This window comes from Ictidomys tridecemlineatus, chromosome 1, assembly GCF_052094955.1.
Source record: "Ictidomys tridecemlineatus isolate mIctTri1 chromosome 1, mIctTri1.hap1, whole genome shotgun sequence".
Classification (NCBI taxonomy): Eukaryota; Metazoa; Chordata; class Mammalia; order Rodentia; family Sciuridae; genus Ictidomys; species Ictidomys tridecemlineatus.
In genome coordinates this window covers 30,964,237-30,977,675 of record NC_135477.1, presented here as the reverse complement: position 1 = coordinate 30,977,675, position 13,439 = coordinate 30,964,237, and the positions used below count along the sequence as shown (strand labels likewise).

At 42.5% G+C, this 13,439-nt stretch overlaps 1 protein-coding gene across 50 annotated transcripts in view; it reads right to left on the bottom strand.

Moving 5' to 3' along the window:
* The window catches only part of Sorbs1 (sorbin and SH3 domain containing 1), a 231,072-nt gene that overhangs the window by 40,696 nt on the left and 176,937 nt on the right, over positions 1-13,439 (bottom strand). For 28 of the 50 annotated variants that reach the window (XM_078035912.1, XM_078035944.1, XM_078036115.1 and 25 more), the window contains one exon: positions 6,954-7,003. In XM_078035912.1, the coding sequence (XP_077892038.1) occupies positions 6,954-7,003 (50 nt within the window). Of the gene's footprint in view, positions 1-6,953; positions 7,004-10,837; positions 10,940-11,495; positions 11,562-13,439 lie in introns of all 50 variants that reach the window. The other 22 variants (XM_078035284.1, XM_078035215.1, XM_078035343.1 and 19 more) reach the window with 1 other exon arrangement.

Below are 13,439 nucleotides of genomic sequence, written 5' to 3'. Positions count from 1 at the left end.
GTGTATTATATTTTGAGTTGCTGTTTTAGATGGATGTCTCCCCACCACTGAGGAGGCAGTGGCTTACACACTGCAGGAGCCAGAGGGAGGTCAAGGCAGCTCAAGCGCCACTATGTCACTACCATCCAGTGTCACCGGCCAGGTGTACACCCCCAGGACAAGCAGCATCAGAACACAAGAGTCTGAAATGGAAGCGGCAGAGACTGTCTGGAAGAGTAATGTCCCCACCCTAGAATGGCTCAGGACCCCTGAGCAACACCAGTGCTTCCAGCACTGAAAATGTCCCTCCCAACTGCTGCCCACACTGGTTAAGAGCTGCTCAAACCCAATTTCAAGGGAACACCAAGTGGGGCAGGCATCAGGGTCCCTCCTCATTCTCCTGGCCTGGGTGAAGGATTAAATGCTTTCTCCTTCTCTTCAGCCAAGATAAAACATTACAGGGATTCTAAGAGAAAAGGAACTTGACTCTCAGGGCTGAAAACATGCAAATGTAGTAAGTCTACAGAGCAGCCTCCGGGGTTCACCTCTCACTGGGAGAAACCTTGGAGAGGGACAGGATGGGACCAGGCTCTTTCCCCAACTGTGTCCTTATTGCAGGAGCTGACTGGTCTATAGATTCCATGAGCAGACTCAATAAATATTTATTGAATGAATAAAATTTCACATTTTCTGAAACTAAAACTGGCATATGTGATCTGATGAAGGACATGTCTGATGTATGAAATTACGAATTGAGAAATTCTTTTCCAAGTATAAGAATGATATTAAATTGACTTTAGGGATCTTGTCTCCGGACGTCAGTGACCTGAAACCATCACCATGGAGAAAAGAGTTGTACTGCAGGGAATTAGCACAAGCCAGGCTCAGGCTGGTTGTCCTTAGTGGTGTTTCTCACCCTGCCTACAGGCAGCACTCCTACAGAAAAATGCACATTTTCCCAGGCTCAGGGAGCAGGTCTGGGGCCAAGGAGCTGCCAGCCTTGCAGCCTTGCAGCCTCTGGCCTACCTGATTCTGTCTGCAAGGGAAGCTCACAGATGTCCATCCTCCACCCCAAGGTTCTGAGAAGAACCTCAATTCCTGCTAGATTGCTAAGGAACACTGAAGGTGACCTGCAAGGCAGTGGCACTATATTCTAATTTCTTAAAATGCAAGGCCAGTTAAACTAGACTTAACTTTAAATTTACTTAGTTAAAACTGAACCTGACCCTTTTCTAAATTTTCTTTTTCCAGCCCACCTGCTTCTTTTCCATTGTATTTTCTGATTTTGTCTTTTAGTTTGAACTGTTTCCCCTTTTTTGAATAACCTCAGCTACAAAATGATTCAAGGGTAGCTGTCCTTTACCCCTGCCAACCAATAGATGTGGTATCTGAGATATATTTTGTGAGAGGACACAGCCTAAAGCCCTTTATACATCCTTCACCATTGAAGACTGACTTTGATAGCAGCTTCCGTCCTGCTGCCCCTATGGTCTTTTGAATCACCTCAGCCTTGGTCAGAACTTCCAAACCACCTTCCTGACCTCCTGTTAACTTCATTCTGTCATGACTCAGCCACAACCGACTGTTGAATCTTACACCTCTCCCTACCTTACCAGACAGCAGAACTCACCCCGGCCCAGCCCACTCCCTGGCTGCATTCCACCCCATATCACCATTTCTTCCTGCTTCCCACAGAACCACAAACCAGCACTCAGGAAACCTCTCAGAATGGAGTTGCTTACAGCCAATTGTTTTCTTTCTGATATCAAAGCTGACAAAACAATACTTTTTCCAGATGTGTAACATTTTGCACTAAGGCAGGGTTATTTAGAAAATAGTCTATAAGAGCTCTGGAACAATGTTTTTAAGTGTATCATCCCCATCAGCTCTCCTAATGTTGGAAAGACAGACATCATTTGTTTCACTGTCCAAAAAAGAAAACTGAAGACCAGAGTGGTGAAGGCATTTTCCCAAGTCACAGAGTTGCTGGGTCCTCATTATATCCAGGTAGATCAGAGAAGATGAGAGAAGGAACCTGGGACTCAAAGCTTGATTGGACTCAAAGGTACAATAAGGATTAGCAGTTACTGTTGTTAGTCTAAAAAAACAAAAACAAACAAACAAAAACAGGGTGAGAAGTTCAGCTCTGAGCAGCTCAAGTTGAGCCAGATCTGGGTTCAGTCACTGCAAGCCAATAGGAGACAGGCAGAGAATTCAGCCTCTGGCTAACATTCGGAACTGGCTGCTGGGTTTCAAGAGGATTCAACAAAAACACAGCTACTGCAAGAATAAAGTGATTATCCTAGGCCAACTTTTCCAACTGTGCGAATAGGCAGGCTCTGGAGGCAGTGGCCCAGGTCTTGGAAGGCCAGATTCCAGTCTGACTCCAATAAGGAAGGTGGAGCAGCTAAGCCAAGCTCCTGTTGTCTAGACACTTGAAAGCAGGATGTTTCTCTCGGCTTTGATGTCATTCATCTGCAATACTAACAGGTATGGGGAGATTGCCCAAGACCTCGCCTGTAAATCTGTTATCTACACAGACCTTTCTTTTGGAAACAGACACATATTCAACTGCTTTCTAGACAGGAATCTTAAGACTGACACATCCCAAGCCAAATCCAGCTCTGTTCTGCCACTTCCCATTAACGAAGCCAGAAAACCACATGAATCAATTCCCTTCTCCCTCCCTTTGCCACTCAAATCTAATCAATAACCAGGCCCTGCTTTCCCTGGGTTCTTGACACAGCCAACAGTAATCTCCTCACTCTATCTCCTGGTTAGCATCTCACCATCTCTCACCTATAACCCTGTGACACACATACCATCACCACTCCAGCCTGACTCCCTCCAATCATCTGTGCATATCACTGCTAGTGATATTTCTAGAAAATATTTCCTGCTGTCGCACTACTTATTGATCCATTCAGCAAATATTTACTGAGCACGTCCTCTGTTTCGATCACTCTCCTAGGTAGAAGACATTCAGTAGGAGCTCACATTTGAACACATTTACTGTTCAAAACAATTTGGTGATTTCAGGAAGGAAAAAACAAAAAGTAACTGTGGTTAACTATAGAGGAGAGGGGTATCTAGACAATCCACTCTAAGTTTCAAGTTATAGACTTTTGTAATGCATGACACAATTATTTTTATATTTATAATATAATGTCACATTTTCTTGACCTTTCCTCCTCCACAAAACAAGGGGTGCTCATTTCCTCTTGGGTCGTATCATTGCATCTATCTATCATACTGACTTCACAGTCTGTTTCCCATGTTACACCTGAACCCCTCAGAAGCAATTTATTTTATTAGTCTTTGCATGCCTGATACCTAGTGTGCACTGGTGGAATAAGTGATTCTGAAAGTAAATGCCTACATGCACACGGATTTCTGATAGACTTTCAGGTACCAGGGGAATCTCTAATACATCATATAGTTCTTCAGGTTATGTCTGTTCTTAAGTCAGATTAAGGGGACTCTGGTATCCTGTATATCTAGAAAACAGTGACTTGTTCTTGAGTGCCACCATCTGGTCAAATAGAGTAAAGCTCTCTTGGTTAGGCAAAGAAGACATCAGGGCTAATCAATACTGAAATATCAAGCAATGATGAAAATGAGTAGTTCCCACTAATTGATACATCTGACAATGCTAGAGAAATGAAAGAAAAATCAGACATTACTGTGATGGTAACCATAAGAATATTTTTTTAGGGCTAGGACTGGTCATTATATCAGGATCAGGACTATGGCTAATTTTCTTCCTCTGTTCCTAGTTCCTTTCATATCATGTGATATATAATCAATTCTAATTAACAAAATTCTAAACTGTAGTCTGTCCAAGACACAAAAGTAGGTTTCAAAAGCATCACTTCCCCAGTGGCCACAAAGCTGGGAACCTGAGCCATCTGGAATTGCTTTCTTCATTCCTTGGGTTAGATAAAGTTTGAATACATCATCCCTACCCATCCAGCAAAAGGGAACAGAATCAGTGTGCAGGTTGCCTCCGTGCCAATCAAGCTGGATTTGGGTTGAGATTTGCAGACCCGTCCATCTATCCAGCAAGCATTTATTGCACATTTCTCTTTGTGTCAGGCTGGTTCTCACCAATAACAAATATGGAAAAGTGTGCTGGGTGCTGTGGCACATGCCTGTAATACCTGTGACTCTGGAGCCTCAGGAGGATAGAAAGTTTGAGACCAGCCTCAGTAACTTAGCAAAGCCCTGTTTCAAAATAAAAAATAAATAAATAAAAAGGACAGGATAGAGTGACAAAGTGCTTTGGGGTTCAAGCCCCAAATAAAAGACAGAGGGGAAAAGAAAAAAAGAAAAAAAGCTTATGCATTTAAACAAACCAGGAGAAAAGCAAGCCTCATACTGAAAATTCCTCAAACAGTAGAAGAATGAGGAAGAAACTATCTATTACTGTCAAGTATTTCACAAGAGCTGACCATGACTGGAAAACAGAGGTCTTTAGAAACCTATTTCAATGATTCAAAATAAGTTAATAAATTAACACATCAAATATCTTTATGGATGCTCAGAATGCCTGGAAATGATTTGCTCTGTTAAAAACTGTATTAGTCCCCTTCAGTCCTACACAGGGTTGCTTAAATTATCTGATGGCTCAAAAAACAAAGAACCTTGCTATGTCTTCTGCGAGTTTATTACCAAACTGGAGTCAGTAATGATGCAGGTGAGACTTTACGGCTGACACGGGTTCCCTATCCCAGAACTTCACTGTTCCTGCTATGGACAGTGCGCTCCTTGTTCCAGCTGAGGAACTGTGGGCATTACACTACCTCAACATGCCATTTCCTCACCTATGCAATGAGGATTTTGATCCTGGAATGTTGAGAGGAATAAACAAGATAAGGTACATAAAATGTTAAGCATAAGGCCTGGCAGGTAGTAAATGCTCAGTAAGCAGCTTTCCTCCTCCATGACCCTCCACCATGATGTCCTGCCTCATTGCCTCAGGCCCACGACAAAGGAGTTGATTGACCTTGGACTGAACCTTTAAAACCAAGAACCCAAAATAAACTTTTCCTCCTCTAAGTTATTCTCATTAGGTATTTTGGTCACAGCAACAAAATGCTGACTAACTCAGGACAACATCTTCATTCCTATGAATAGGAATATAGCATAGAGCCTTATCCCAGAAGAGTTAAGGAATCAACTCATCTGATCACTGAGCTCAGAAGCAGCCTTTTCTTCCTTGTGTCCTTGAGTGAGATTGGGGTGAAGAGGCAGAAGGGGAGACCAGGCAGCAGGGTTAACACAGGGCAAGCCTGAACCAGTGAGGGCAGGGAGAGGCCTGGTTGAAGATTCCAATCAGGCACTGTGCAGTCAGCAAGGCCAAAGTGACAAGCTAGTAACAAAAGGACAGACTTGGGGGTCCTAGGAGAATCTGTGGAGAGCTGTGGCCTGGAGGAAGCCCTTTACCCGCAGGTCACCAAAGGTCACCTGGTGGCCTTCACCTCTGGAAGCACATCTCCTGGGATCTAGGAGACCTGTGAATTGTCACCCTTACAGCTGAAGGCAGAGCTTCACTGGAAGCTCTTCAACAAATTAAGCCTCAGAACCGAGAGGAGAGGGAGAAAGGGGAGGAGGTCCCAATGCCATGTCTCAGCCCGGACACTTCTGTGTCATACTGGTGGTTTGGTCACTACCCCACAGTGGGTACAAGAGAGTATACCCTGCCTTCTGAAGCCAAGGTGGGAACTCTCCACGAAGGCACGTAACTTTCCTTCCAGCTGCTGTCTTAATACACTTCTCAATTTTTTCTTATATTCTGGGATATATTAATCGTGAAGTACACATATTTATAGAAGAAAAATTAACATAATGGATCCAAGTTATTCTTGTCAGAGCTTTTGAGCACTATTCTAAAAGGATTAAATTTTTTCCATCTTCCCACTGAAACATCCAAGTCCCAGCCAACTTTCAAATGAAACTCCTCTTGCCTAGTACCTGCATTGGCATGGTAGGCAGGACACACTCGAATGACTATGATACTTATAAAAAAATAGTCTATAAACAGCAATTTTGCTCATTGTGGTTTTACCAACCCAAATGGAACAGGTAACGGTTGTGCTGTGCTGTTCCTTCTTATTATATTCCAAAGAACAGGCTGCAGATATAATGGTGTAAAGACAAGGAAGTGCTCCTACCAGAACCAGCTCCTTTCCCCAATTTATTGGGTGTGTCAGGCACCAATGGAGATGGAGGGCCTTGTCCTTAAGGCCCTTATGCATCATTAACTCTTATATTTATAAAATATAATTCAGGTATATGGCAGCAAAAATAAGGGCCACACAAGGTACTATCATGAGACTGGACATAGGAGGCTCAGTACCTATTAACAATCTAGAATGTTTGCCATTTACCATTTACCACCTATCTAACAGAGTGGGGGTAATAGCTGGACTGATAACTGCATGACTGAGTTCAGAGGAGGACAATCTGGTAGAGGACTCATAATGGTTTGGGGGAGACGGACAGGAGGCTGATGGTTACCCGATGAAGAACTGAGTAGAGGATGCAGAGTTCTAAGAATCTATTGGGGGGGGGGTCCCACATGATGTGAGACTCAAGTTTAAGCTGGCCCCCCTCGTGGCTCCAAGTTCCTCATGGAAGATCTAGACTGAGGACCCAACCTCACGAGCTATCCCACCAGGATCACTCCCTTGCAGCCACCTACCCCTTCCCAAGAATTTATAAAGGAGAACGGATTCTAAACAAAGACAAATAACTTCACATTCTCTACGTTCAGACATCAGCATGAAGAAAAGCTTATTAAAGGCAGTATGAGTCATCACGGAATTAACTAGAAAGAGAAGGAGGGAACAAAAGAATAACTTGAACGCTACAATTAGATCTCTCTACTGGCCACCAAACTGTACGTCATTGAAGCCATTAGATGGACACAAATATAACACACTGGGTCCAAAACATGAGGAGTGACTACTTACTATCCAGGAGGCTCTGGGGAGATGTCCAGAGAGGGGCTGACTGCTGAGCTCTGCAAATGAAAAAAAAAAAAAAGAATAATAATCTGTAGGTGATTTATTTTGACTCAGATTTCAAGCTAAGGGAAAAAGAGAGAAGCCACTTTCCTTTCCTCATTTAGACAAAAATCTCTAGGAGCCAAGGGGCCTGGATGCAAAGGTTTCTGGTGCTGGTGAAGGGTGGTGCTCTTCTTGGAGAGGAAGCTTTCAGGGCACAGGGCTTCTCCATGCTCTGGACTTTTCCTTCCAGTTGATACAGCCACAGCTCTCTGGGTGAGTCAGGAGATGGCCTCCTGACTTAATTGTCTTCAGTTGCAGGTCCACCAGGCAATGGTCCTCCTCTGGGCCAATATGCAACAGCACACCCTTCACCAGCATTTCCCCAGCCCTCAGACTCCCCTGCTGTGCTCACTGCAGATCCCTTCATGCGCCCAAGGTACCACACCCAGAGAGAGGGTAATGCAACACTTTAGATACAGAATGCACACACAAAAAAAATGCATTTTGAAAGACCACACTGTATTCAGATAATTTGTTTATGGCTGCAGATTGAAAAGTGTGGAAATGGGGAGAAATATAATTTCACAAAAAAACTACTAATGACCATTTCAGGGAATGCTTCATGAAACTACAGGCCACCACACAAAAGAAGAAAATCACCAAGAGCTACATGCAGAGAGAAAGCAACGTAAGTGTGTAGGTTAGGGTCTCTTTTGTTGTCTTGGAGAGAAAAATGTGAAGGGCTCAATATATTTATTTTCCAATAAACCAATGTAAAAATTAATACTCCTATTTCTAATAATAACCATTTTAAAGAAAACAAGCTATCTGGAGAAGAGACGTTTAGGGACAGGAGAGAAAGAGAAAGAAAAGGGAGAGACTGTGGAAGAGGGAAAGGAGACGGCACAGAGTAGCAGGCCTTCATGGAGGCTCACTCACCCTGCCCTCTGCCTGCCAAAACACCCACCTTTCATCTTTGAGGGCATATCTGCCCAGGATGAGGACATTACTCTTCAGAGAAAGCAGCAACTCTTACCTCCACATTCACCCTCCAGCCCTCTGGCTACCCTGGTCTCACTGACCTTCCTCTCTCCATCTTGAATCTCCTACCTCTCGCCATCTGTTCCATTCTGTTCTTCCACCTTGGAAGACCTTGCCCTGGTCTCCATCGCTGTGACATCCTCAGGGAACATCCCACTCCCTTCCTTCCTTCTATGATTACATCTTCTCAATCAGTGCTGCACTTCCGCAGGATTCCCTCATTGTTGCCAAATATCTAACTCCCAACAACTACTCAGCCAGCGCCCTTCAAAGTCTTGACTAATTTCTTAGTTATCAATTCCACCGACCTTTCCTGGGAGTCCATGTTTTGGGACTCTCTGAAGCACTTGGGTCATTCTCATACTTCCTTTATGGGTGTCTGTCTCTCTCTCTTCTCCTAGTTCTTTGTCCCTCACACCAATTAGGTAAAATATCCCACTGCAATTTCCTGGGTGATCTCTCTCCCATCTCCCAGCCCTCTATGTTGGTGCCACCACTGTCAGGACTCTCATCGCTGCCTGCCTGGAGTACTGCCACAACTTACTCACCTCTGAGACTCCAGTGTCCTCTCCCTCAATTCATCCTCTCTAGAGCAATGCCATTAGTCTCCCTAAAATACTTCCAGAAGTACATCACTGATTTGAGGGCAAAATTCATCGTCTCCTTAGCCATATTCTCTGCACCTCTGCAATCCAAGGTCAAGACTCTTTCCCAAACCTACCTCCTACTATTTTTACCCTAAAATTCTCATTCCAAAAGACCTTGTCCTATCCCTTAATTATTGTGCTTCTGTGATCTTTCCAATGCATTCCCAGTGCTTCTAATGGACATCCTCTATTTGCCATGTGCTTAAGTTCCACTCACCCTTTCGGATCTTGGCTAACTCCTCTGAGAAGTCTTCCTGATTTCCCATAAGACTTCTCTCTCGGGGCCCTCAGAGCCCATGCCGTTCATTTATCTCTTAGCAGACACCACTGTCTTTTACTTACGAATGTAACTGAACTGTCAAGTTCCTGAAGGCAAAGGCTCTCTTCTTGTGTTGGAGTAGGCCTCCACCAGCAACGTCCCACACATATTCACACCAATAACAGGCATCAGTCAACTGAACCAGTGTAAAGATGATTCACAGAGGCACCAGACACTTCTTTAAGTTCTGAGTGCTGGAAACACGCTCTGCCCTCAGGAAGGTAGCAGTTAGATCAGGGGCTCTCTAACTGCCTCCCATCCTTGCATGGCTTACGGAAGCTCACGTTATTTTGGACTACTTTGAAAAGTGCCTCCTGATTCATTCTTGGCCAACTTATCACAGACCTCCCATCCTGCATCCTAGCCCACATCAGGACTTACCTGACACCACAGTTCTTATTCCAGAACTTGCTATGGTCTGCACCCCACTGGAAGTTTCAATCCAACAGTAACTACACCAGGTTCTTCCTTGCCCAGCTTCCCCCAATCCCAGTCACCCATCTGCCTCAATTGTGTGCATGGTGACTCACTTCTTATATCTCTTTCAAGTTTTAAGGGAGGGCCTGGGCCTAAATACTGGCTATGCTGCTTCCTCATCTTTCTGTGTCTCTAACTGCCCTGCCTATCCTGCAGCTCACTGACTTTGGACACTGGATGCTCTTACCAGGGGTTGAACCCACAGTGGCTGCTACCAAAATCCCCTATTTACTCCACCCTTTTTCTGGTTTGAGTTTCCAACATCCACATCACTGTTCACACCCCTCGTGTTGGTGATCCAACCCTTTGTGTCCTAGTTCTGCTTCCATATGACATGGATCTGTTAGTGCTTTCCACTTTTCCTGCCATAGTCCAGGGACCTTCCTGGCTTCTTTGGCAGTGTCCACATTCCTTTAAACTTTCTCTAAAGTTAGCTTTTCCTCTAAGACTTGCCTTAATTTTGCCAGGGAGTCCTGGGGACAGTTCTGCATAAATTTGGTTTGTCCTCAGAAACCCATTTACCTTGTACTGGCTCTCTTTCCCTTACTTCTTTCTTTTCTTTTATTTCTTTCTTTCTTTCTTTCTTTTCTTTTCTTTTTTTTTTTTTTGAGACAGGTTGTCACTAAGTTGCTAAGGCTGGCTCTGAACTTCTGTTCCTCCTACCTTAGCCTCCCAAGCCATGGGTTTACAGGCATGCACCACCACACCTGGCTCTCTCCCCTACCTTTTAATAAATGACATTTTGACAAAGCTCCCTTTAAAAATATTGATGCAGGTTCGGTCTCCAACACTTGTTTATGGCTAGGCTGTCTGACTTCTGAAGTGCACTTTTTCATTGAGAACTTAATGAGCTTTAAAATAAAAATACTACAGCTTTGACAGGGACTTAAACAGAAAAGGCACTCAAATGACTTCTGCTATGTTTTTGAAAATGACCTCTGAGGTTGGTATCTCCCAGGACAACAAAAAAAGACAAGGAACTTGCCTGAAAAAAAAAAAAACTCCCTGAAAATTCAGAGAAGCTAAACAGAGGCAAAGAAAAGGAACTTAAAAGGGTCACCCTCTAAAAAGCAAAGAAAAAGAACGGTAAGGCTGTGGCGGGGTGCGGGGGCAAGTTTAAATCACCAGCCACTCTGCGCATATTTGAAAAATGCCCTTTAAGGGAGATGCCAAGCTCAAAAGGAATCCAAACAAAAATTGGCAGTGGGGGGGGGGGGTCTCAAACAGGAGTCAGAAAGCCATGCAGCTTAAAATAACCAGCACCACCGTCTGTCACCTCAACTACATCAGAAACCATAGAGCAGAGAGGAAAACAAAGCAGAGTTTGAAAAGGAACCGACAGCATGAGAAAAACCGGGAAATACCTGTGGCGGGTCTGCACTGGGTGTTCTATTTATCGTCTCCATTTTTTCTAAATCTGCCTCTAACTCTGTTTGGCAGAGGTTGAGATCTTTTTCTAGATTAGTCTGGTTCAAGAAAGAAAAGATGGGAAAGAATGTTTTAGTTTAGACAAAAGGGGACAGAATGGAAGGTTAAGTTTGAAAATGAAGTTTTTAGTGTTATACTTTAATAAGGCCCAGATGGCATGAGTTAATCATAAGAGCTCATTAGAAATTAAAGACATGAAAACAGAGAATGCAACATTAGGCATGTACAACAGAAATCCTAAAGTATCAGAGCTTCAAAAGTCTATTCTACTTGCTAACGAGAACTACCAATACCACAAAAAAAAAAAAAACCTACCTTTAAGAAAAAGCCTACTTTCTATATTTTCAGACTAAGTGACTGTGGCACATACCGTATGTCAGAAGAATAAGTAATTGTTTTTAAAAAACCTCTAAACATTAGTATATGTCTTAGAGACTTTGTTAAATAGTTTTATCACCAAGTTAAAAAAAAAGAGTTACCAAGTTAAACCAAAAAAAAAAATGATTTAAGAAAAGAAAACAAACCCACAACACTCACACTAACCAAGGCTAGAGAGCACACACACAGTCCACGGAGGAGGCACAGCGGAATTACCTTTCTATCCTCTCTAGGAAGGATAGAGCAGTCTCCAGGAGTATAATCCCATATCTTTTTGGGAGGCTGACGGGAAGCAGAGGAGGAAATGAAGAAATGAGCATAAAGACATAAAGACAAACATGGAGGCTGGCTCAAACAAAGAGGGGCACACTAGGAAAACTGTACCAACATAGAAAGGCCAACTCAAAGCAAAGGGCTGGGGACTCTGCCTGAGGACTTGAGACTGCCTGCCCCCAGGGAGGACCTGGAACCACTAACTAGGAAGTGTGTTTCTAACGACTGTGTCTCCAGAGCAAATCAGCATTAGCTTCTAAGTATTGAAAACTTACAAAAAGGAAAGGGAAAAACCAAAAAAGCATTAACACAAATTTGAACCAAATCAGAAACTTTCAAATCCCCCCTTGTTCTTTCCAAACTAAGACTAACACTGGATATTATACATTTTTGAAACATTCTTCCCTACTGTAAAAAAAAATTCATTATATGTTAACAAATATGTGAATCTAGATGTTTGACTAATGGAGGGTAAACTGAACTATATGTGCTTCCTGTAGTTTGTAGCAATAAAACCCACATACAAAACAGGCAGAAATGGTACTCAAGACAAATTCATAGTGGTGGTTTTTAATTCTCCTTTTATAGTTTAATTAGACTTTAAAGATACTATTGTCAGTAAAGACACAGCTTCCATCCTCCTTAGAGAACAGAGTTTAAACTTGGTAAGGTTATTTTTGTTTTCTACTTAACCCTTCATGTTAGAATTAAAAGCTGCATCCCTAAGATGGAAATCTTCTGGGTGGTTGTTGTAGATTTAACAATGAAAGGGTTTGGAGCACAGGATGGTCAGAAGTTCCAAAGCAACATCCCCAGCCCATTTTCCTTCCTTCCTTCCTTTCTTTCTTTCTTCTTCTTTTTTTTTTTTTTGTTTGTTTTTGAGACAGGGTCTCACTAAGTTGCTAAGGCTGGCTTTGAACTTCTGTTCCTCCTGCCTCAGCCTCCCTCTAACTCTGGGGCCTCTCTCCTGCCCCATGGACTTTCTTGTGCTGCCTACTTATACTTGAAATCTCTTAGACAAGGATCTCTGAGGAGATGAGAAACATCTCATTACTGAGCTCCCACAATTTTATGCAACTTTCATTATAAACAATCTTTGGAAACATTCCAACTGGTTTGTGTTGAGAAATGTGGCCTTGAGTTGTGGATGAAAATCATGTCAATTTCTGTAGAAGTTAGAGGAGAAAGAAGAAGGAAAAGCTGATATTCAGGTTCTCTGTAATGAATCTGCAAAAGAAAAGTGATCCAAAATACATTCACCACTGATGGCAACAGATCAGTAATGTCATCTCTGTATATGTGTATTCTGCATTTTGTAAAGTTAAATAATATTAACAATAGTGTTTATCTTTAGCACTTAATACATTTGGACTGTTTATCTGGAAAGTAGACTTTTTATAGTTACATGTTATCTCTACTTATTTCTTTATCATAAAAAAAAACAAAACAGTAAACAAAAAACCAAGATAGTATTTACAAATTAAATTGGTTTTAAAATAACCATCCCCAAAATGATCCCTGTAATCTTGAATTATTTGCTGCTGTGTGACAACTTGTTGAGCTAAAAGTTGTTATAGTCCGAATCTTGCTAAATTCATTTTAAGTAGCTTTAAGTGAAGTAGTTGAGGAAGAGTTCAAGGTAAAAGTCTAGTGCCAAATTTCTGGTGGACTTAACTTAGGGGAAGTGAACTCATGCTGGTGCAAACAACAATTTAAAAAAAAAAAGGTAGGAATGGTAATTTATGTGATTTGCTAGGAGTTTCTATTTCATCTGCTTCTGAATGTTTAGAAAAATTTCCAAAGCAACTCCCAAGATTTACACCATTTTATGTCTCTTACTCCTTTGAGGTCCATAGTGGCTGAGGTAGAAAGACAAAGAAAAAATTT